Source organism: Terrapene carolina, unplaced genomic scaffold, assembly GCF_002925995.2.
Source record: "Terrapene carolina triunguis isolate 2854851 unplaced genomic scaffold, T_m_triunguis-2.0 Scaffold517, whole genome shotgun sequence".
Taxonomy (NCBI): Eukaryota; Metazoa; Chordata; order Testudines; family Emydidae; genus Terrapene; species Terrapene triunguis.
In genome coordinates, this window is record NW_020664868.1 from 5,484,091 (window position 1) to 5,506,447 (window position 22,357).

A 22,357-nucleotide genomic window follows, 5' to 3' on the forward strand; every position below is an offset into this window, starting at 1 on the left:
CTAAAGGGATCAATGAAAAATCCTATAGCCAGGAGCATAGGACAACGAGATTTATTTATATTGATCTGTCTGTCAGGAACAAAAATCTACAAATGATATAGATCAAGTAATAGATAAAGCAGTACTGTCAATCATGATACAGAAAAGGCAGAAGTATCAATAAATGTTTCTGTTCTGTATTTAGAAAGGAGTAGAATGATGTATTCACATCTTAGGCCTTGGCTACACTGGCGCTGTACAGCACTGCAACTTGCTGCGCTCAGGGGTGTGAAAACGCCTCCTCCCCCCCCCCCGAGCACAGCGAGTGCAGCGCTGTAAAGCGCCAGTGTAACCAGTGCCTGCAGCGCTGCACGCTCGCTCGCAGTGCTGCAAGCTACTCCCCTCGGAGAGGTGGAGTACTTGCAGCACTGCGAGAGAGCTCTCGCAGCGCTGGCGGCGCGACTACACTTGCGCTTCACAGCACTGCCGTGGCAGTGTAGCCAAGGCCATAGAGTGATAATGAAATACTTTATATTCTATCAGTAACTAGGGAGGATGTTAAACAGCAACTGTTAGACATGTTTATACCAGCAGGACCAACAATTTTCACAATTTGTAATTAAAACAATTAAGTGATTCATAGATTCATAGATTCATAGATTCTAGGACTGGAAGGGACCTCGAGAGGTCATCGAGTCCAGTCCCCTGCCCGCATGGCAGGACCAAATACTGTCTAGACCATCCCTGATAGACATTTATCTAACCTACTCTTAAATATCTCCAGAGATGGCTCTCTGAACCATTAATGTTGACTTTTAACAAATCTTAGGACACCAGGAAAGTTCCAGAGGACTGGAAAAAAGCTAATGTAACAATATTTTAAAAGAATAGATAGGATCACTTGGTAAAGTAATATGGACTTTAATATAGCTAAATGCAAATGTATACACCTAGGAACGAAGAATGTAGGCCATATTTACAGGATAGGGGACTCTATTCCAGGAAGCAATGACTGAAAAAGATTTGGTGATGATGGTAGATAATCAGGTGAACATGAGCTCCCACTGCAAAAGGGCTAATGTGGTCCTAGAATGCATAAACTAGGAAATCTAGAGCAGCTGTAGGGAAGCCATTTTACTTCTGTATTTGGCACAGGTGTGACCACTGCTAGAATACTGCGTTTAGTTCTGGTGTCCACAATTCAGGAAGGATGTTGTTAAATTGGAGAAGGTTCAGAGAAGAGCCATGAGAATGATTAAAGGATTAGAAAACCTGCCTTATAGTGACAGACTCAAGGAGCTCAATCTATTTAGCTTAACAAAGAGTAGGTTAAGGGGTGACTTGATTACTGTCTATAAGTGCCCACATGGAGAACAAATTTTTAATAATGAGCTCTTCAATCTAACAGAGAGAGGAATAACACATTCCAATGGTTGGAAGTTGAATTTAGACAAGTTCAGACTGGAAATTGGCATACATTTTTAACAATGAGAGTAATTAGCCATTGGAACAGTTTACTGAGGGTTTTGATGGATTCTCCATCAATGACAATTTTTAAACCAAGATTGGATATTTTTCTAAATGATATGATCATTTGGCCTGGTTCTATGGCCTGTGTTATGCAGGAGACCAGACTGGATGATCACAATGGTCTCTTCTGGTTTTGCAGTCCATGAACTGTATAGACTAGTTGGTGTGACATCGTTCCAAACAAAATCATGAAAAGGCTGATCTGGGACTCAGTAAATAATTAAAGGATTGTAGCATAACATGGTTTTATGGATAATAGGTAAGGCTGTGTGCCTGTCACGGAGGTCAGATTCCATGACTTTCTGTGACCTCCATGACTTCTGCAATGGCCGGTGGTGGCTCAGGGGCTGGGCTAGCAGCAGCAGTTTGGGTGTGTGGGAGGGGGCTCAGGGCTGGGGCGGGGGGTTGGGGTGCGTGGCAGCGCTTACGGGGAGGGGGCGGCACTCCCTGGCTTCCACCACCATGTTCCTGCAGCTCCTAGGCGGAGCAGCCAGGGGGGCTCCACGCGCTACCCGTGCCCGCAGGCACCGCTCCTATTGGCTGTGGTTCCTGGCCAATGGGAGCTGTGGAGCTGACGCTTGTGGTGGGAGCAGCGCACAGAGCCCCAAGCTACAGGGACATGCTGGATAGGGAGCTTGCCAACCCCCAAACCCCATAGCACCAGCATGGGTCCCGGGCCACCGGCACCCGCAGCGCTCCCGTCCTGTCCCCCTGGGCACCTGCAGTCCCCTGGCTCAAGTTTTATTTAGGGGTATATGGTAAAAGTCATAGACAGGTCACGGGCCGTGAATTTTTGTTTACTGCCCGTGACCTATCCATGACTTTTACTAAAAATACCCGTGACTAAAATGTAGCCTTTGTGACGTTGCACTCCAGAATGCTATCTGCATTCTATTAGCAATACTGCACCCCAACGTGTTTTTAGGCACCCAGGGACCAGGCACCCAGAACTTTGCGAGAACACCTATGAATGACATCCTAGGGTTTAAAGGTACTGGAAGGGTGTGTAACCAGAGACAAACAGGGATTTTACATGTACTGCCTCCGCCATGGACAGTGTCCAAGACTCCGGCAGTAAGTTCAGGAGGAGGGTGTGACGTTGCACTCCATATGCTTTATAAAAATATGTTTATAAGTGTGAATATGATGTAACTGGAATATGCTTTATGCAAAAGGTCTCTTGTAAGGTATCATTACAAATCTTCTAATCTACTGAGTGTGATCATCCTATTTGTATGTATCATTCTTGTATCTAAAACTAGAAATATGAAATATAACTCTGAAGTCCTATTATAATTATGCGAAGTGTGGGCCATTAATGATGGTTTAGAATCTTGATGACTCCCATTGACTAGGACAATGGTTATAAATGGCTCTGTTTACTTGCAAGCGTTCCTGTGAGTCAGGCCGGGAAGAGTGAAGGCTTGGGGTCTCACTGGACATGTGACCATGTCACCTGGTACTGGAAGCCATTTTAAACCTCGTGCTTTTCCATTTAGAAGGAGGAGTGGGGACCCAGAGAGACAAAAGATTCCCGCCTTGTGCCAAAGCTATAAAAGGGGGTAGAACAGACCAAAGGGGGCTGCCAGTCATGACAAATCCCCTTGTTACCACCCGAGCTGGAACTAACAAGGACTGTACCAGGGGAAAGGATTAGGCCTAGATTAGGAAGGAGTCTAGTCTGTGAAAGAAGTTTATTGGAACATCTCTGAGGGTGAGATTTACCTGTAATCCGTTTCTTAATGCATTAGGCTTAGACTTGCCTATTTTGTTTTATTTTGCTTGGTAACTAACTTTGTTCTGTCTGTTATTACTTGAAACCACTTAAATCCTACTTAATAAAATCACTTTTGTTTATTAATTAACCCAGAGTAAGTGATTAATACCTGGGGGAGCAAACAGCTGTGCATATCTCTCTATCAGTGTTATAGAGGACGGACAATTTATGAGTTTACCCTGTTTAAGCTTTATACAGAGTAGAAAAGATTTATTTGGGATTTGGATCCCATTGGGGTCTGGGTGCTGGAGACAGGAGTACTTGCTGAGCTGTTTTCAATTAATTCTGGAACTTTGGGGGTGTGGACCAGCTCCTGGGTCTGTGTTGCAGCAGGCTGGCATGTCTGGCTCAAGAAGACAGGGTTCTGGAGTCCCAAGCTGGCAAAGAAAACAGGCACAGAGGTAGTTTCAGCACATCAGGTGACAGTCCCAAGGGGGTCTCTGTGACCGAACCCTTCACAGCCTTAACAATAGGTCTTGTCAAATAAGTTTTATCGTTTTTTGATGCCATTACAGATTTGGTTTATAAAGACCATTGTATTGTCATAATATACTTAAACTTCTATAATGTATGTCTTGGAATACATTTTGAAAGAGAAATTAGTTAAGGACAAAGGTAAACAGTAATTGGGCTAAAATACAACATGGTTTTATAAAAGGTAAATAATTCCAGACCAACCTCTTTCTTTGAGAAGATAACTGAATTTGTAGACAAAGGAAATACAGTAGATCTAATCTACCTAGATTTCAGTAAGACATTTGATATAGTTCCACAGGGGACGTTATTAATTAAATTGGAGAAGATAGGGATTAATATGACAATTGAAAGATGGATAAGGAACTAGTTAAAGAAAAGAGTACAATGGTTCATACTGAAAGGTGAACTGTCAGACTGGAGGGAGGTTACTAGTGGAGTTCCTCAGGGATCAGTCTTGGGACCAATCTTACCTAACATTTTCATTAATGAGCTTGTCACAAAAAGTGGGTGTGTGCTAATAATATTTGCAAATGACACGAAGTTGGGAGGCATTGCCAATACAGAGGAGGACTGGAATGTCATACAGGAAGATCTGGATGACCTTGAAAACTTGAGTAATAGAAATGGAATTAAATTTAATATGACAAGGTCATGCACTTAGGGACTAACAACAAGAATTTTTGCTATAAACTGGAGACTTATCAGTTGGAAGCAACAGAGGAGAAAGATGTGGGTGTTTTGGTTGATCACAGGATAACTATGAGCCGCCAATGTGATGTGGCCGTGAAAAAGGCTAATGCACTCCTAGGAGGCATCAGGCAAAGTATTTCCAGTAGAGATAGGGAAGTGTTAGCACCATTATACAAGGCATTGGTGAGACCTCATCTGGAAGGCTGTGTGCAATTCTGGTCTCCCATATTTAAGAAAGATGAATTCAAACTGGAACAGGTACAGAGAGAAGCTACTAGGATGATCAGAGAAGTGGAAAACCTACCTTATGAGAGGAGACTCAAAGAACTTGGCTTGTTTAGCCTAACCAAACAAAGGCTAGGAGGAGATATGATTGCTCTCTATAAATATGAAGGCTAGGACTATAACAGGGTTTAAAAGAGAACTAGATAAATTCATGGAGGTTAAGTCCATTAATGGCTATTAGCCAGGATGGCTAAGGAATGGTGTCCCTAGCCTCTGTTTGTCAGAGGGTGGACATGGATGGCAGGAGAGAAATCGTTTGTTCTAAATCCATCCGAGGGATAAATACCAAGGAGGGAGAGGAGTTATTTACATTAAGTGCCAGTGTTGACACAAGAACAAATGGCTAAACGGGCCATCAGCAAGGTTAGGCTTGAAATTAGATGAAGGCCTCTTACCATCAGAGGAGAGAAGTTCTGGAACAGCTTCCAAGGGGAGTAGTGGGACTAAAAAACTTAACTGGCTTCAAGACTGAGCTTGATAAGTTTATGGTGGGGATGGTATGAGGAGACTGCCTACAATGCCATGTGGCCCATCTGTGACTCCTGCCACTTTGCCCCTCACGACTGGTTGCTTGACTTTGCCTTGAGATAGGGGTTGAGGCCATCTTAAAGTGTGCGCTTGAGTAACACTTTAACTGCTCTTATCTGTTCCCATTTTACTAACAAATCCATCTGACTAGGCAGAAGCAACCTCACAGTGCCTTTGTCCCTTGTTTACACATTTTAGTATAAGAGTATCAAAAAGTCAAACCCAAAATTCTATCCCAGGCTAACAAACGGACCTATATACTAACAGAAGAAAATATAAAATCCTTGCTGGTGACACACATTGTTGGAGTGGTAAATAACACAGCCAACTGCAAGGTCACACACTGAGGATCAAAGAATTGCGGTCACACTTATAGAATAGGGGACTGTATCCTGGAAAGCAGTGACTTAGAAATAATGATAGATAAACAATTGAACAAGAGCTCCTAGTACAATGTCGTAGCTAAGAGGGTGAACACAATCCTTGTATTCGTAAGTAGGGGAGTATCAGTTAGGAGTAGGAAGGTTCTGTTGCCTATGTATATGGCATCAGTGAGACCATTTCTGGATACCGTGTCCAGTTGTGGTGTCCACACTTCAAAATGAACGTTGAAAAATTAGAAAAGGTTCATTATAGGGCTACACGAATGAGCCGAGGTCTAGAAAATCTGCCTTATGGTGACAGGCTAAAGAAGCTCATTCTATTTAGTTTATCGAAGAGAATGTCAAGAAGGAAGTTAATCAATCACAGTCTATAAGAATGTACATGAGCAGAAAGTTTCTGATAGTTAACATACTTAGTTTAATCTAGCATCAAAAGGAATAACAAGATCCAATGGCTGGAAGCTGAAACTAAACAAATTCCAACTAGAAATATGGTGCTGTTATTTTAACAGTAAGAGTAATTAACCAGTGGGAGAGTTTACCTAGGGAATTGCTGGGTTCTGTATCACTTGAAGTCTTTAAATCAAGATTGGATATCTTTTCAAAAGAGATGATATAGCTCATTGTATGGGCTTGATGCAGAAATTGCTGGGTGAGGTTCTGTGACCTGTGTTATGCAGGAGGTGATCTAATGGTCTCTTGTGACCTTAATAGCTATGAATCTAAGGAACCAGTATGATCAATATGCTAGTTCAACTAGTTCATTACTGTAACCAGCAGCTGTCGTGACCTCAGGGTAGACCACTGCATTCCACCAACCTCGCTGGTTTCTGTTAGGAGCCCCTCCTCTTCCTTCATCTCTCTTCTCTGGGTTTTCAGACAGGAAGCTGAAGAACAGCTCTTCCCCGCTTATCTCCCTTGGGAAGGGCCCAGCGTCCTGGCTCCCAGTTTCTACATTTATCAGCATTGTTTTATTTATTTGCCTTTCCCCTTTCCCTGGGTTCATTTTTCCTGAGCTCAGGCAGTGACTCTCTCTTTTTATCCTAGCAGATGATGAGATTGCAAGTGAGAGCGAAGAGGATGACCGTCCTCAGCCAGAAGGGCCTGAGAAAGTGGAGCCTCATGGGACGTTCTCAAGAAGATCCAAATCGAATGTTTCCCAGAGTCAGCAGAGCTCAGAAAAGCAGCTGCAAAAGCCTGCAGGGAAGAGACGGGGTAAGTCTGCTCCCCATGAGAGAGCTTTGGGGAAGCAGCAGAGACTCCACAAAGGGGAGGTGCCCAATGCGTGTCTGGAGTGTGGGAAAGTCTTCGGCCGGAAATCACATCTCATTAGACACCAGAGAACTCACCGGCGAGAGAAGCCGACCATTTGTAATGAGTGCGGGAAGAGCTTCAGCCGCAGCTCAACCCTCATTGAGCACCAGAGAACCCACACGGGCGAGAAGCCCTACAAATGCACTGAGTGTGGGAAGAGCTTCAGCCAGAGCTCCCACCTCATCACGCACCAGAGGATCCACACAGGCGAAAAGCCCTACCAGTGCACTATATGCGGGAAGCGCTTCCACCAGAACTCGCATCTCCTGACCCACCAGAGAACCCACACGGGTGAGAAGCCCTACCAGTGTACCCAGTGCTGGGAGCGCTTCAGCCGCAGCTACACCCTGACCCGACATCAGCGGAGCCACACGGGGGAGCGGCCCTATCAGTGCCCTGACTGTGGCAAATGCTTCAGCCTCAACTCCACCCTCCTCAGCCACCAGAGAACACACACGGGCGAGAAGCCCTACAAATGCTCTAAGTGCGGTAAGAGCTTCACACGGAGCTCCACGCTCGTCCAGCACCAGAGAACGCACATAGGGGACAAGATCTATACGTGCCCCTGCTGCAACAAGGTGGCCTGCTCTAGCCTGTTCTTCTGAGTCGGGCTGCGGGACCTGCTCCAGCGTGTCCTTCTGAGCCCGGGCACGGGACCGCTTCAGCCTGCCATAGGATTCCTCTTTTCTTGTTTGTGGTTGGATCCTAAAGAGCAGGGACTGCCTAGGCACTTTGAGATGCTTTTCCTGTAGGAACCACGCGAGCACAGCTCCTCAACAGGGGAAAGCTCACACTTTTGTTTTAGTTCAGCGACTTTCCCTCTTGTGCGTGTGCATGCTGGGGGAATGTAATACTTCCCTTACATCTCCCTCCTGATTTCATAATACTGTGCACTTCAATGCATTTAAGGATCTCGGTGCTTCACACACACGAATGAAGTAGGCCTCCCACAGGTTTGAGAGAGAGGGACATTTTAAAAATAAAAAAGGGAGGTGAAGTGACATCGGTGAGTCACCAGCAGAGCTGTCACGCTCCCCAGCCAGAATTCCTCACTTGTCCCATATTGCTGTCGTGTTCCCTGTGTGAGAAAGGAGAAAAGTGAGGGCAAAGTCCCTTTTCGTGAGGGCTGCAAGCTCTGCCAAAATACATTCCTGGGGCGCTTTTGCTCATGAACCTCCCAGCCTTGAAGTTCTGTGGGTGTGATGAATGTCCGTCCGTATGACCTTCACACAGGGCAAGAGTTTCTCTTCCTTGGTGAAAGAGCACTGCTACTCTGCCTTAGTGGGCTATGGCCAGTGACTGTGGTGTGGAGGGCTCTAAGAAAAGCAGATCATAGCAGAACAGCCTTCCAGAGTTAACACACCTGGAGTTTGTTCCCTGTTTTGCTGGTAGTGGGGAGGAAACCTTTTCCTTTTTGTACGTTGTACCTCTTTACATTGTTGATAAAGAAACCTGATGATTAAGCTCAGGAGAGATGCAGCTGTATTCAGTTGTATGAGAATCTCTCTGTCTTGTTTGACCTAACATTTTTCTGTTAGGAATTGTTCATTGTTTCTTTAAAGCCCCATTGAATTGTATGGACCCGCAATATCATAGAAAAGGCCTGGAAAAGTACCTGCTTCACTTCAGACCAAAGCTCTGCTGGAATGAACTTCAGACCAAAGTCCTTGTGGAGCAAGTAAATCCAACTCTTTCCTCTGAAGTCAGCTGATCTGCAACTTTGTGAGGATTGTCTTGGCTGCAGAGTTAGCTCTTACCGGGTGTTGCCCCTAATCTCATCTCCCACACAACCCTCTCACACAAGTTAATTGTGCTTTCGGTCCCAGCGAGCTGGCCTGGCTACAGCTGCAGGTTGGAGCCTGGGTACTACTTTCACTTGGACTGGTCACCCGCCCATTTGCAATGAAGATGCAGGCTAAATCACTCGAGCGCTGATAGTCTTCCAATGCCTTCCTATAATTCCACTGTGTGCCCTGAAGGACTGACCAGTTCTCCCACAGTTCGCTAGGAAAAAATCAGAGTGGCTGATCTTACTGCAGCACAAAAAAAACCATGGGATGGACTTCTAGAAGTCCTAGCAATACATGTGGGGGAGCGAAGCACCAATAAGGACACTATAATGTGGGTGTGGATTTATAGGGTGGTCACTCACGCCTGGCTGCTCATGACCCAAGCTAACTGTGCAGTGAAGACATACTCTAAGGATTTTTTTTGAGCTGTGTCTTAAACCAGTGGTTCTCAACCTTTCCAGGCGACTGTACCCCTGAATGAGACCCGCCGCACGGGGCTGAAGCCCGAACCCTGCTGCCCAAGGCTGAAGCGTGTAACTTAAGTTCAGGTGGCCCCAGGCAACTGCCCTGCTTGCCATCCCCTAATGCCAGCTCTGCACTTGCAACCCCCTTAAATCCGTCCCACGACCCCCATGGGGGTTTCAGCCCACAGGTTGAGAAACACTGATCTAGATCAGTTGACGTACCCCCTGAAAGACCTCTGCGTACCCCAGGGATACAGGTCTGGTTAAGAACCACTGTGTTAAACCAGCTACATTTGAAAATGCTGAGTCACCAGCTGCAAGAAAAGCTTCAGTCTTGACTCAACACTTGACTGCCACCAGGGAACCATAAATGGGCTGCAAACTGTCTCCCTCTTCCTGCCAAGAACGCCAGCAGTTTTCTGAACTCCCTGTATGATGTTTAGCTACCAGCTTAGGACTGGCTTAAAATGATGATACTTTATCTTCTACAAAAACATCAGCTTTGAGCGAGCTGCTAGAAAATGAAAATTAGGTGGTCCTGCAGTTATCAGAAAAGCCTGGATGGAACTGAAAGAGATGCTTGTACAGGAGCCGGTGTTAAAAGTTCTACATAAGTGGAAGGCCTATTAAAATCTTAATAGGTGCCTCACAATTTGATTTAGGGGAAGTCATTTTGCAGTAGTGGGAAGAAAGTTGACAGCTTACACTTTATGCATTCAGGTCACAGAGGTGCAGAAACTAGATGCACAAATACAAACAGAGCTGTTAGGGATACTGCTTAAGTGCTAAGAGAAATTTTGACCGGCGAGCAGAGGCTGAAACAGACCCAGATCTCTGATACCATATTACCTGTTCTATGAGGATGCAAAGTATGATGATAAAGCTACAGATGTGAGAGAAAGCTGTGCATAGTAATGAAGTGTTGCCCGCTGCTGCACTATCCATACTTGCTGCATTAGAGAAAGAAGCCGAGGAAGCAAGAGTTGGAGATAAAAGCTTGGTGATCCCTTCTCACAGCAAGTGAAAGGCCACAAAGAGGGAAAACGCCGAATGAAACAATTATGAAAGGATGGCCAAAGGTAATGCACAGCAGTCAGCAAGGGACTATGGAGGTTACAGATATAAATGTACAGCAGTGAATGGCATGATTGTTCATGGACCTAAAACTATGATACTCCAGTGACTTTACCCGTGAATGCTACAGGGAGGCTATTTGGGAATCGTACGTAAAAGAAATAAACCCAGAGGCTTCTCACATGTGAACATGCTATTTGTTCTACTTGAGATACAATCTACAGACCCATGATTTCCTGTCTGATACTACAGAGACTATCAGATGGTCAGAGATGGGCCAAACCAGGGTATTCCAGTGCAGGGTTTTGAAGTTTTGCGGAGGTTCGAATCTGGATCTGAATGGCTTGACTCGGGCCCAGCTATACCAACGGACATTACAGATTCTCATGTGGCAAAGAACAAGTGAAGTTTGTTACTGATCATTGCTCGTTGCACCCTGAAATGTGAACATTTGCAAGTATCTTTGTAAGACATGGAATTCCAGATAAAGACCTAGATTTTTAAAGGTATTTAGGCAGTGTTCCATTCAGCGTTGCAAGGCCTAAGGCCCAGATTTTAAGGGTAGTTAGGGTGTCTAACTTCCACTGGGAGTTAAGCACCTAACTACCTTAAAAAATCTGGGCTTAAGTGACTTAGCCCTGGTCTACACTAGGGGTGGGATCGATCTAAGTTACGCAACTTCAGCTACATGAATAACGTAGCTGAAGTCGACATACTTAGATCGACTTACCGTGGTGTCTTCACCGCGGTGAGTCGACTGCTGCTGCTCCCCCGTTGACCCCGCCTGCGCTTCTCGCAGCGCAGAGAGAGCGCTCGGGGGTCGATTTATCGCGTCTAGACTAGACGCAATAAATCGATCGATCACTGCCCGCCGATCTGGCAGGTAGTGAAGACGTACCCTCAGATGGCTAAGTCCCATTTTCAAAAGTGACTTAGCAGCCTAAATCATTGTAAGTCATTGATTTCAATAGGAGTTAGGATCTGGGTCTTAAGGTTTTGTCACTTTTGAGAGTGTGAATTAGCCATCTAAGTCACTTGGGGTAGATTCACAAAGCGGACTTAGGTGTTTCAACGCGTAATTCTCCAGAGCCCTGCCACCCAGTGGAATTCACAGCCCTGAGTTATGCATCCAGCCCCCCCAAGCATTGTATGGGGAGAGTTAGATGCCTGATTCTCAGAAGCCAACAACCTGAGCAGGGAGCCACCGAAGCCAGCCAGGAGTGAAATGCAGAGGAAAGGGCAGGGGTTAGGCCCCAGATCCACAAAGGCACTCCCATTGAACTGGGCCTTAAGGATCTGACCAACCGGCAGGAGAGATTCTCAGCTGTGGGGAGCTGCGGTGGACGCTCCACCTGCCCTGTGCGGGGGGTGGGCGGTTTCTCACAGCTGCCCGCCCGGATCTTACCATCAGAGCTTTGCGCAGATACAAAATTTGTATCCGGATCCGCACTGCTATCCGCAGAAATGGTTCACGGATGTAAAGCGGATACCCGCGGATTTGCAGGGCTCTGGTTCTGGCACTTGCCTGGGAGGTGGGAGACCTGTTTTCAAACCCCTGCCTGATTTGGAGCGGGGATTTGAATCAAGGTCTCCCATCTCCCAAGTGAGCGCCCATACCACCGGCTATTGGGTATGCTGCGGTGTCTCTTTCGGTCTCTGCTGTTGAACCTGTTCCATTTGGTATTAAATAAATATTCGTGGGGCGAGAGGACGCGAGAGAGAGACTGAATAGCCTGATGGTTAGGGCATTCTCCAGTCAGATGGGAAACCTGGGTTTAAGCCCTTGCTCCAAATCAGGCAGAGCACGCATTTAAAACTGGTAGAAATGAGGTGCTGAGGGGGACTTAGGCTTAGGTAGCAACTGAGTGGTGATTTTTTTGAATGTCTGAGAGGCCTAAAATGTTGGATTTATGATCCTATATCCCTTTGTGACTATAGTTCTACACTTTGCAACAGCGGGCGGAACAATAGCAAAATACCTTTAAGAATGTGGGCCAAAGTGTTCAGTGCTGTTCGAACAGAGTGTTCCCTTCGCAGCAATTAAGCAGCTTTCAGTTGATGTCGATTTTAAGCATGTGATTTCAACTTCTAACCATTTTAGATCAAATCTACACAAGAGCTTAGTACAGGTGGTGAAGACGTGGATGAAGAAGCTACCAATCCTCAGCTCCATCCATCCATTAGTAGACGATGGAGAGTCACCCACTCAGCTGTTGAGAAGATGAATGAAAATTAACCTTCCCAGCAAGAAAAAAGCTAAACAAGACTCAACATTAAGAGAGAATAAGATTAATGAGAACCAGAAAATTAAGCAAAGTTACTTTGATTTTTAGAAGAACACACTCGTCCATCATTTTAGCTTTGGCAACCCAGTTCATCCTTGTGCCTACACCACAAACAGGTGATTAGAGAGGCATAAAAAAAGCACAGAGAGCTCCAAAATCCTAGCAAGTATATAATGTTTGCTGCCCTTTGATTTAATAAACATATCCTGAGATCCCAGATACAACGTCTTGTGCAAATGAACCATTAGAACTTGTCATTGTGGGATAGAACAGAGAAAAATGGAGAGGTTAATTGATCTGAAGAAGATAATACATTAACAAGTTCTTAAACCACTACAGAAACTAATTAAAAATGTCATACGTCTTTATAGAAATAATTGTATAAGGAGGTAAACGCTTGCTGGAGAGTGACGTGCAAGTTGCCTCTTCTGCTTGGAGAAGCAGAACGTAAAAAATAGCTGTTTTCTGTGTATGTGATGTTGAAATGTATATTGTATACATTGAGAGACATTAAGGCATTGTTTAAAAGAAGGAAGAGGTAGTGATATAAATACTAGAGTTAATAGATGACTCTTAGAATGTTAACAGGCATATGAGAATTTGGAGATGGTCCCTAAGAATTATTGATGGAGGGCAAAATTCTGCCCTGAATTCTACACCATCCAATCCCCCTGAAGGCAATGGGGGTTGTTAGGGCAGGACGTGCCATGTTGTTTTGAAGAAAATGATAGACTTGATGGTGCAGCTATGAATTCTAGCTGAACAATAAACTAGTTATTCTTCTCACTCGTGTGTCAGTATTTAGAGAATGCAAAGAACGTGTCACACCCATCCACAAACACCTCCACAGGATCCCCATTCATCCCAGAGCCAGTCCAGAAAAGACTTCTGCTTACACCTCCTCCATAGTCTTGTGCCAGTCACCCTGGTATAACTCCTCCACTGTGTGTCTCCTCTCGGCCCTTCCTCACAATCTCACCTCTATCCCTGCATCAGCCTTCACCTCCGAACCTGCCAGGTATAACAGCCATCTTGTCTCTCTGCAACATCTCTCTTAAAATCTCATCTGAAAACGTGTCTTCGATGTTGTACCTCTGGCTTGTTACACAGGAATAACTATTAAGAAACCAACACGCCAGGCCTTGCTACATACACCTAGTTAGCTACTGGTATTTTAATAGATTCCAAGGCCAGAGGGGACCATTGTGATCATGTAGTGTGACCTCCTGTATAGCACAGGACTTCCCCCCCCCAAATAATTCCTTTACCATATCTTTTAGGAAAACCTCCACTCTTGACTGAAAAATTGTCGGTGATGTAGACTCTGCCATGACCCTTGATAAATTGTCCGAATGGTTAATTACGTTCACCATTTAAAAGTTATGCCTTATTTCCAGCATGAATTTTTCTAGCCTCAACTTCTGGGCATTGGATTGCGTTACACCTTTCTCTCCTAAATTGAGGAACCCATTATTCAATATTTGTTCCCTGTGTACCTACTTATAGACTACCCCTTAACCTTCACTTTAAGCTAAATAGATTGAGCCCCTTGAGTCTCTCATGTTTCCTAATTCTTATTCTCATGGCTCGTCTCTGAACCCTCTCCAGTTTGTCAACATCCTCTTTGAATTGTGGGCACCAGAATTGGACACAGCGATCGTAGTGGTGTCAAACACAGAGGTAAAATAACTTCTCTACTCTTATCTGAGAGTCCCCTGGTTATGGCTCCACGGATTGCATTAGCTGTTTTAGCCACAGTGTTGCATTAGGAACTTCTGTTCAGCTGATTATCTGCCTTGACTCACAAATCTTTTTCAGAATAACTGCCTCCCGGGATAGTCACCCAACCAGTAAATATGGCCGACATTCTTTGTTCTTAGATGTATACATTTACATTAACCATATTAAAACACTTTTTTGTGTGTGTGCCCAGTTTGCCAACCTATCCGGCTCACTCTGAATTAGTGACCTGTCCTCTTTATTTACCATTCCCCTGATTTTTGTGTCATCAGATTTTATTAGTGATGATTTTATGTTTTCTTCCAGATCATTGATAAAAATATGAAATAGCATAGGGCCAAGGCCAAGAACAAATCCCTGTGAGACCCCACTAGAAGCACACCCACTAGATGATGATTCTCTGTTTATAATTACCTTTTGAGACCTATTAGCCAATTTTTAATCCATTTAATGTGTGCGATGTTAATATCTTTCTAGTTTTTTTTAGTCACAATGTTGTGCAATATCATGTCAAATGCCTTACAGAAGTCTGAGTGTATTATGTCAACACTATTACCTTTATCAACCAAGCTTGTAAGCTCATCAGAAAAGGTCTCTCATTAGTTTCATAGGCTCTGTTTGCCATAAACTCATGTTGCTTTGCATTAATTGTATTACCCTGCTTTAATTCTTTATTAATCTAATTCCATATCAGCCATTTATTAATTTTCTATAGGATCATTATCAGGCTGGCAGGCTTATGACTCAGGTGATCCCATTTACCCTTTTTTAATATTGGCACAACATTATCGTTCCTCCAGTCTTCAGGAACTTCCCCAGTCTTTCCCAGTGAGCCCTGCAGCCAGCTCTTTTAAAACTCTTGGATCCAAATTATCTGGACCTGCTGATTTAAGAATGTCTGAATTTAGTAGCTTTGATCCTGAGGTGGTAGTGGAATGGAAAGAGGGTTATCACCATATGATGAGACTATATCATCTGTTTTCCCCTAAATACAGAACAGAAATATTTATTGAACACCGCTGCCTTTTCTGAATTATTATTGATAATTTTACCATTTCCATCTACTAATGAACAAATACCACTGTCAGGATTTTTTTTGTTCCTAATATATTTCAAAAGCTCCTTCTTGTCTTTCATTCTCCTGGCCATAGATGTCTCCTTGTGTCCCTTTGCTTCCCTTATCAATTTTTTACAGTTCCTAAGTTCTGATTTATATTCATTGCTATCAACTTCCCCTTTCTTCTTTTTGTTATATATTTATTTTTTTGTAGTTGCCTTCATTTCCCCTCTAAACCAGATTGGTTTTTAATCAGTACAGCCTTCTTCCTTGATTGTGGCTTCTTGATTCCCATTTATCATTCACATTTTTCTGATTAAATTCGTCCTCCAGATGATTTGGCTCATAATTGTTTCCAGCCTTGGGAAACTAGTCACTTTAAAGTACCAACTCTCTCTCTATATATATTACTGGTCTGTACTTTATTCTGCATACCCATTATAAATGTGATCAAGTCATGATCACTTGTACCTAAGCTACCAATAATTTTTAGTTCTATGATCAGTTCCTCTTGATTTGTTAAGACAAGGTCTAATAAAGAATTCCTCCATGTTGGATGCAACACCTTTTGAGTTAGGAAATGATAATCTACCATGTTGAGAAATTGCAGGGACTTCTAGTACTGGCAGTATGAGCCATCCTGCATGTGTCCCTCCAATTGAAGTGCGTCATGAGCATGCAGCTTTTTTTCTTAAACATCCCTCCCTCTTGGGGAGAGGGATAGCTCTGTGGTTTGAGCATTGACCTGCTAAACCCAGCGTTGTGAGTTCAATCCTTGAGGGGGCCATTTAGAGATCTGGGGCAAAAATCTTTCTGGGGATTGGTCCTGCTTTGAGCAGGGGGTTGGACCAGATGACCTCCTGAGGTCCCTTCCAACCCTGACATTCTGCAAGTCAAGTTCTTCAGACTGCCAGTTGCTCTTGTAGCTTTGTTCTGGCCCCATAACAATTTTTCAACATTCTTTTTAACGTGTGGACACTGTATCATGAGCAGGGGAACTGGAGTCAGAGGGCCCATGTTCCCTGGAGGGATTGGTATTGGCAGGACACCAGGCAGGCAGGGACTGTGAGGAATTGGGTGGGAAGCCATGCACCCACATGGACAGAGCAGTGCACAGAGTTTAATAAAGTTCCACAAATGGTCAACGTAACGTGCATTCAGCCTCGCTCAGTGGTAAGGAAACACAGTGGCAGTATATGAGGGGTGAGTTCTCTGCAGCTGGCAGCATGTGCCATGGAACGCACTGTGAAGCCCCCTGGGAGCCCTGGATTTTGCAGACAAAAACCTAAACCAGTGATGGACCTGGAGGAAGGACAGACAAGGTGGGTGAGGTAATATCTTTTATCGGACCAACTTCTGCTGGTGAGAGAGACGAGCTTTCGAGCCACACAGAGCTCTTCTTCAGGGCTGGGAAAGGCACTAACAGCGTCACAGCTAAATACAAGGTGGAACATATTGTTTAGCATAAGGAGTTAACACATATTTCAGGGGCCCATTCAAGGTGAACTGGCCCATTAACGCCTCTCTAGTCATGGGAGGGGAAGGCGGGTGGGGGGGAGGCTGTAAGTGGTTTATAGATTGTTGTAATAAGGCATAAATCCAGCGTCCCTTCAGTCCATGATGTTTAGGCTACGTCTACACCAATGTTCCCTCTAATTTTTTCCATCGATGTGCAGAATACATTTTGTTACGTGCACCAAGGTAATATGCCGGTGTGCGCCACCAGTAGAAACAAAAAACCTATATATAATATATATTTTTTAAAAGTTACCAACAGGGATAATTACTCCAGCCAGGACAGGTTAGGCATTTTAGAACTCACTACTCAAAGAACTAAATTTAAATGTAAGAGAAAGAAAAATTATGAAATGCACAGACCAGTCAAAACACTAAAATAACACACTTTGAAAGAATAAAATTAGAGAGACTATATATGCATTGCAGGAAGTACCAAGAAATAACAACAAACAACAACACAAGTATGTGTTGGGAGGTGTGTGAGAAAGATTGTGTGTGTGTATGTGTGTGTAGAGACACACAGACTGTGTGTGTAAGTGTGTAGGGAGACAGACTGTGTGTGTGTGTGTGTTCTCTACACACACAGAGACAGACACAGAGTGTGTGTGTGACAGACAGACAGAGATTGTGTGTGCTGGGGAAGTCTCTGAGGTAAAGGCACTCACTTACCAGCCGGAACAGCGTTCAGACCTCAGACCCTCTCCTGCAGTGCTTGGAGTCCTGAGCTAGGCTGTCCTGTCTTCCCTGCTGGTGTACAGGGGGAGGGGGACACCCTGACATCAGCACCCTCCTACCCCACGCTCTGAACAGCCCCCAGGAGGGTCCCAGGAGCAGCAGGGCCTCCAAGGCAGAGGGCTGCAAAGCAGCGGGGGGGGGGGGGGCACACCTGAATACAGGCTGCCGGCTGGATGTGAGTGGCTCTGCACAGCACTTCAATCACTCAGTGTGCAGCTTACAGGGAACACGGCTGGGAGGGAGCAGGGACACAGATAACAGCGTTCTCCTATTGCTGGTGTGGGGCTGCCACCAGGTGCTGCCTCACCAGCTGCTCTCCCTGCTGAAGGCCACAGGTGGAAGGCACCTCTTGCTCAAGGCTGAGCAGGGAAGATGTGGGTTTCATCAGGGATGCAGCACCGTGGCCCAGGCCTGTTACTCCCACACACATACACATCCCCTGTTCATCTGCACGGTGCCGCACCTTGGCTAAGGCGGATTTCTCTCCAGGGCTGTGAGGAGCTGAGTAAGGCCGTGTAAATACCTGGGTGGGCAAACAGCTGTGCATATCTCTCTATCAGTGTTATAGAGGGCGAACAATTTATGAGTTTACCCTGTTTAAGCTTTATACAGGGTAAAACGGATTTATTTGGGTTTACACCCCATTGGGAGTTGGGCATCTGAGCGTTAAAGACAAGAACACTTCTGTGAGCTGCTTTCAGGTGAGCCTTCAGCTGTTAGGGGACGTGATTCAGATCTGGGTCTGAGTTTGCAGCAGGCTAGCGAGTCTGGCTCAAAAGTCCTAAGATGACGGGGCAGGAAGGCAGGGGCAGAGGTAGTCTTGGCACATCAGGTGGCAGCTCCCAAGGGGGGGGTTCTGTGATCCAACCCGTCACAGTGGCGTAGTTGGCAGGATCTGTGCACAGCTGAGTGCTTTGAGATACTGGTAGTGATTTTAAGTGAATTTAAAGTGTGGTGGCTGGAGAACAGACGAAGTGGTTACTGGTTTGTTATTTTCTGTTTATTTCGGGTAAGGGAAGTAGGGACAGAAAAGGAAGCAAAATAAGAGTGAAGATCAAAAGAAGCTAGATCTACACAAGTTGCAAATTGCCCAGAAAGGCTGAACACTGGGCGCTGGGAAAATCTCTGTTAACTAAGAAGCCCCTGAGCTGAGTGCATCTCAGTTTCAGTGAACTGCAGATGGATGTGGCCCAACCTCTGTCTGTGCTGAAGCTCACTGGAGTGTCTAACTTAGCAAGACAGGAGTGGAGGGGTGCCTGTTCTGGCAGAAGGGGGTTCTCTTTGGTATCCGAGCTCATCAAGTGACAGTCTCAAGGGAAAACAGATGGAAATTGATGTGCAATTTGCCCGGGAAAAGACTGCCCACCGGCAAACCCTGGACTTAAAAGACAAAGCAATTAAGACCCAAAGACATGAACTGGCTGTAATGGAGTAGAAGAGGTGCACAGAAACATGTATCCTAGAGCTGGAAGTTGGGGTGCTGGTGACTGCTGTGGTGGGAACAAACCCCAAGGACTCTGTAGCTGGAAGCAAACCCAACCTGAGAGAAAGGGGGGGATTGTGCTGGCCAGTGAAAGGTCTGTCATAGCTGGTAGCTGTGAGCCCACAGCTGGATCAGGGTCTCTTTCCCTTTTGGGGGACATAGGAGTGTCTGCCCCAGAAGGGAGCCCAAAGAAAAATTTTAGGTATACTGCCTCCGCCATGGTCAGTGTCCAAGCCTCTGGCAGTAAGTTCAGAAAGAGGGTGTGATATTGCAGTCTATATGGTTTTATAAAAATATACTAATGAGTAAATATAATGTAACTGTAATATGCTTCATACAAAAGGTCTCTTGTAAGGTATCATTACAAAGTTTATAATCTACTGAGTGTGTTCATCCTATTTCTATAAATGTATCACTCTTGTATCTAAAACCAGAAATATGAAATATAACTCTGAGGGCCTATTGTAATTATGCAAAGTGTGGGCCATTAATGGTGGTTTGGAATCTTGATGGCTCCCATTAACCAGGACAATTGATTGTGGATGGCTCTGTTTGCTTGCAGGCCTTCCTGTGAGTCAGGCTGGGAGGAATGAAGGCTTGGGGTCTTAGAGTGACATGTGATCATGTCACCTGAACTGGAATCCATCTTTAACCTGGTGCTTTTCCAGTGAGAAGGGGGGGGGGGAAGAACCCAGAGGGACAAAGGGTTCCCACCTTATGCAAAAGATATATAAATGGGTGGAACAGAGCAAAGGAAGAGCCATCATGAAGAATCTCCTAGCTACCACCTGAGCAGGAACAAGGGCTGTACCAGGTGAAAGAATTGTGCCCAGACTAGGAAGGTGTCCAGTCTGAGGAAAAAACTTACTAAAGCATCTCCAAGGGTGAGAGTATCTGTATTCAGTTTGAATAGACATAGATTTGCGTGTTTTATTTTATTTTGCTTGGTGACTTACTTTGTTCTGTCTGTTACTACTTGGAACCACTTAAATCCCACTTTCTGTATTTAATAAAATCACTTTTTACTTATTAACTCAAAGTATATGTTAATACCTGGGTGGGCAAACAGCTGTGCATCTCTCTCTATCAGTGTTATAGAGGGCGAACAATTTATGAGTTTACCCTGTATAAGCTTTATACAGGGTAAAACGGATTTATTTGGGTTTAGACCCCACTGGGAGTTGGGCATCTGAGTGTTAAAGACAAGAACACTTCTGTCAGCTGCTTTCAGGTAAGCCTACAGCTGTTAGGGGACGTGATTCAGACCTGGGTCTGGGTTTGCAGCAGGCTAGTGGGTCTGGCTCAAACCAGGCAGGGCACTAAAGTCCTAAGCTGACAGGGCAGGAAGGCAGGGGCAGAGGTAATCTTGGCACATCAGGTGGCAGCTTCCAAGGGGGGTTCTGTGATCCAACCCGTCACAGGGGTAATAAGAAACAGCCCCCAAAATTGGGACTGTCCTTATAAAGTTGGGACACCCTAGGTAGGAGGGGACAGTTTGGTAAAGGTGGGGAGTGGGAGGCTGGCATCTCCAGGGAGCAGAGGTAGTTACCATGTGTGGTTTAAGGTGGGTACTTGGGGATGGAGCCATAGAGGGGCATGAACTGGTGGGTGATGCTTTCCGGTTCCTGGCTTTGGTGGAGTTGAGTCAGGTATGGTGTGTGCGCACAGCAATGATTTTTCTAAGTTCTGGGGTTACTCCCCTCAGCTCCCAGCCCCCTGTTTAAGCCGAGGCCGAGGGTGGGATTGCTGGATGGTACAAATGCAGCTGCTGAAGAACTGCGCTGTAAGCAATTGCACATAAATGCCTAGGTGCAACTGTAGCAAATACACAGCACCAAGTGTCCGCCCCACTGATGCCCGTTTGAGCCCATTTCTAACCCAAAGGCGAAGTCGCAGCCAGCCCCCTCCATAACATTTAACTCAATACAATAGATTCCAGCGGCTGTTTCTTAGAAGGGTTCGTTTGCATCTCCATTTTGCATGGGAGAGCGTAAATACCTAGCTACACTTCAAAGGCTTTACCCTGCTCTGGCAGCATAGAAGGACCTTAAAGTGGGTGGAAATAGCCCATTTGCTCCAGGGTTTGGCCGCCCAGTGCATTACACCCACTCTGCTCCTAGCCCCAGGTGTAGGGGACAGATTGGAGGTGGAGGGTGACGGGAGAACAATGGAGGGATCACGAGAAGCAAGTGTGAGTAGCCCTGAGGCTGCTGCTAATTAATACCACAGAGCAGGCAGGCCCCTGCATGGCCCCAGAATACAGGGAACACCAATAGTAGCTCTTTCACCATCCCTGCCCCAAGCCCATGACCACAGTCAGTGAGACACTGTCCTCAGGCTCAAATCCTGCATGCCTTGTTCACCCATTGATTTATGGGTGCCCAGGAGGGCAGGGCTGGATACCAAGACAGTCAGGGGCAGATCTAACCTCTTCCTGCACAGATCCGTATGCAGTGACCTGTCTAAGGGACGGTACGTGCAAGTTAGCTGTGAAAGGGAAGCCTGAGCATTCAGGCAAATCAAACCACCACTTACCTAAGTGCCTACATCGCAGGAAAGACGTGGTAGAGGGTGTAACTGTTCAGGACAATGCTAGAGCCCGTTTCTGCATGGGCAACAGCCAGCCATTCCTCTTCAAGGACCTACCCAACTGCCCTCCAGCCACATGAACGACAAAAGAGAACGGAGGTTGCTGAGCCTGGCACGGGACCAGCCCCTACGTGTGCAGCACATGGATAGTTTTAGGATGTAGCACCAACCTTGACAGCCACTCTGCCTTCCGTGGAGTGCCGAGGGATGGGGCTCCTAAGGTAGACATGCCAGCATGGTGGGGAGAAGAGGCAGGATCTGGCTCTGCCAACAACTCTTGGTGTGGCCTTGGGGAAGCCAGTCCCTGTCTGTTGTAAAATAGGGGTGATGATTCAGCCTCACCTTTAGGAAGTGTTTGGAGCTCTGGTGGGGGAGGGTCACAGCAGTTGTACCAATATCCCCCCAAGGCTGCATGTTGGTCCACCACCTAAAAGGGCACTAATAAGCCCCTCTCTCTTGCTTTTGAAGGACTTGCCTTCTGTATAAATAACCTCTGGGCAGTGCGATTCTCATCCATTTCCTGATCTTCTTTCTTTCCATGGGCGGCGGGGCTCCCCAGCTCCAGGCACCATTGCTCTCATGCAGAGATGTGTGAAGAGAGGAAAGGAAAGAGAGAGGACGTTAAAAGTCTGGGCCAGTCACCCTGCAAAGTGGTCCTT

General features: G+C 45.6%; 1 protein-coding gene across 1 annotated transcript in view; it reads left to right on the plus strand.

Annotated features, from left to right (window-relative positions):
• LOC112107877 (zinc finger protein 271-like) overlaps positions 1-22,357 on the plus strand; it is an 879,239-nt gene that overhangs the window by 240,138 nt on the left and 616,744 nt on the right. The window contains 1 exon segment of the mRNA XM_029913212.1: positions 6,931-7,486. Coding sequence (XP_029769072.1) covers positions 6,931-7,486 — 556 coding nt within the window.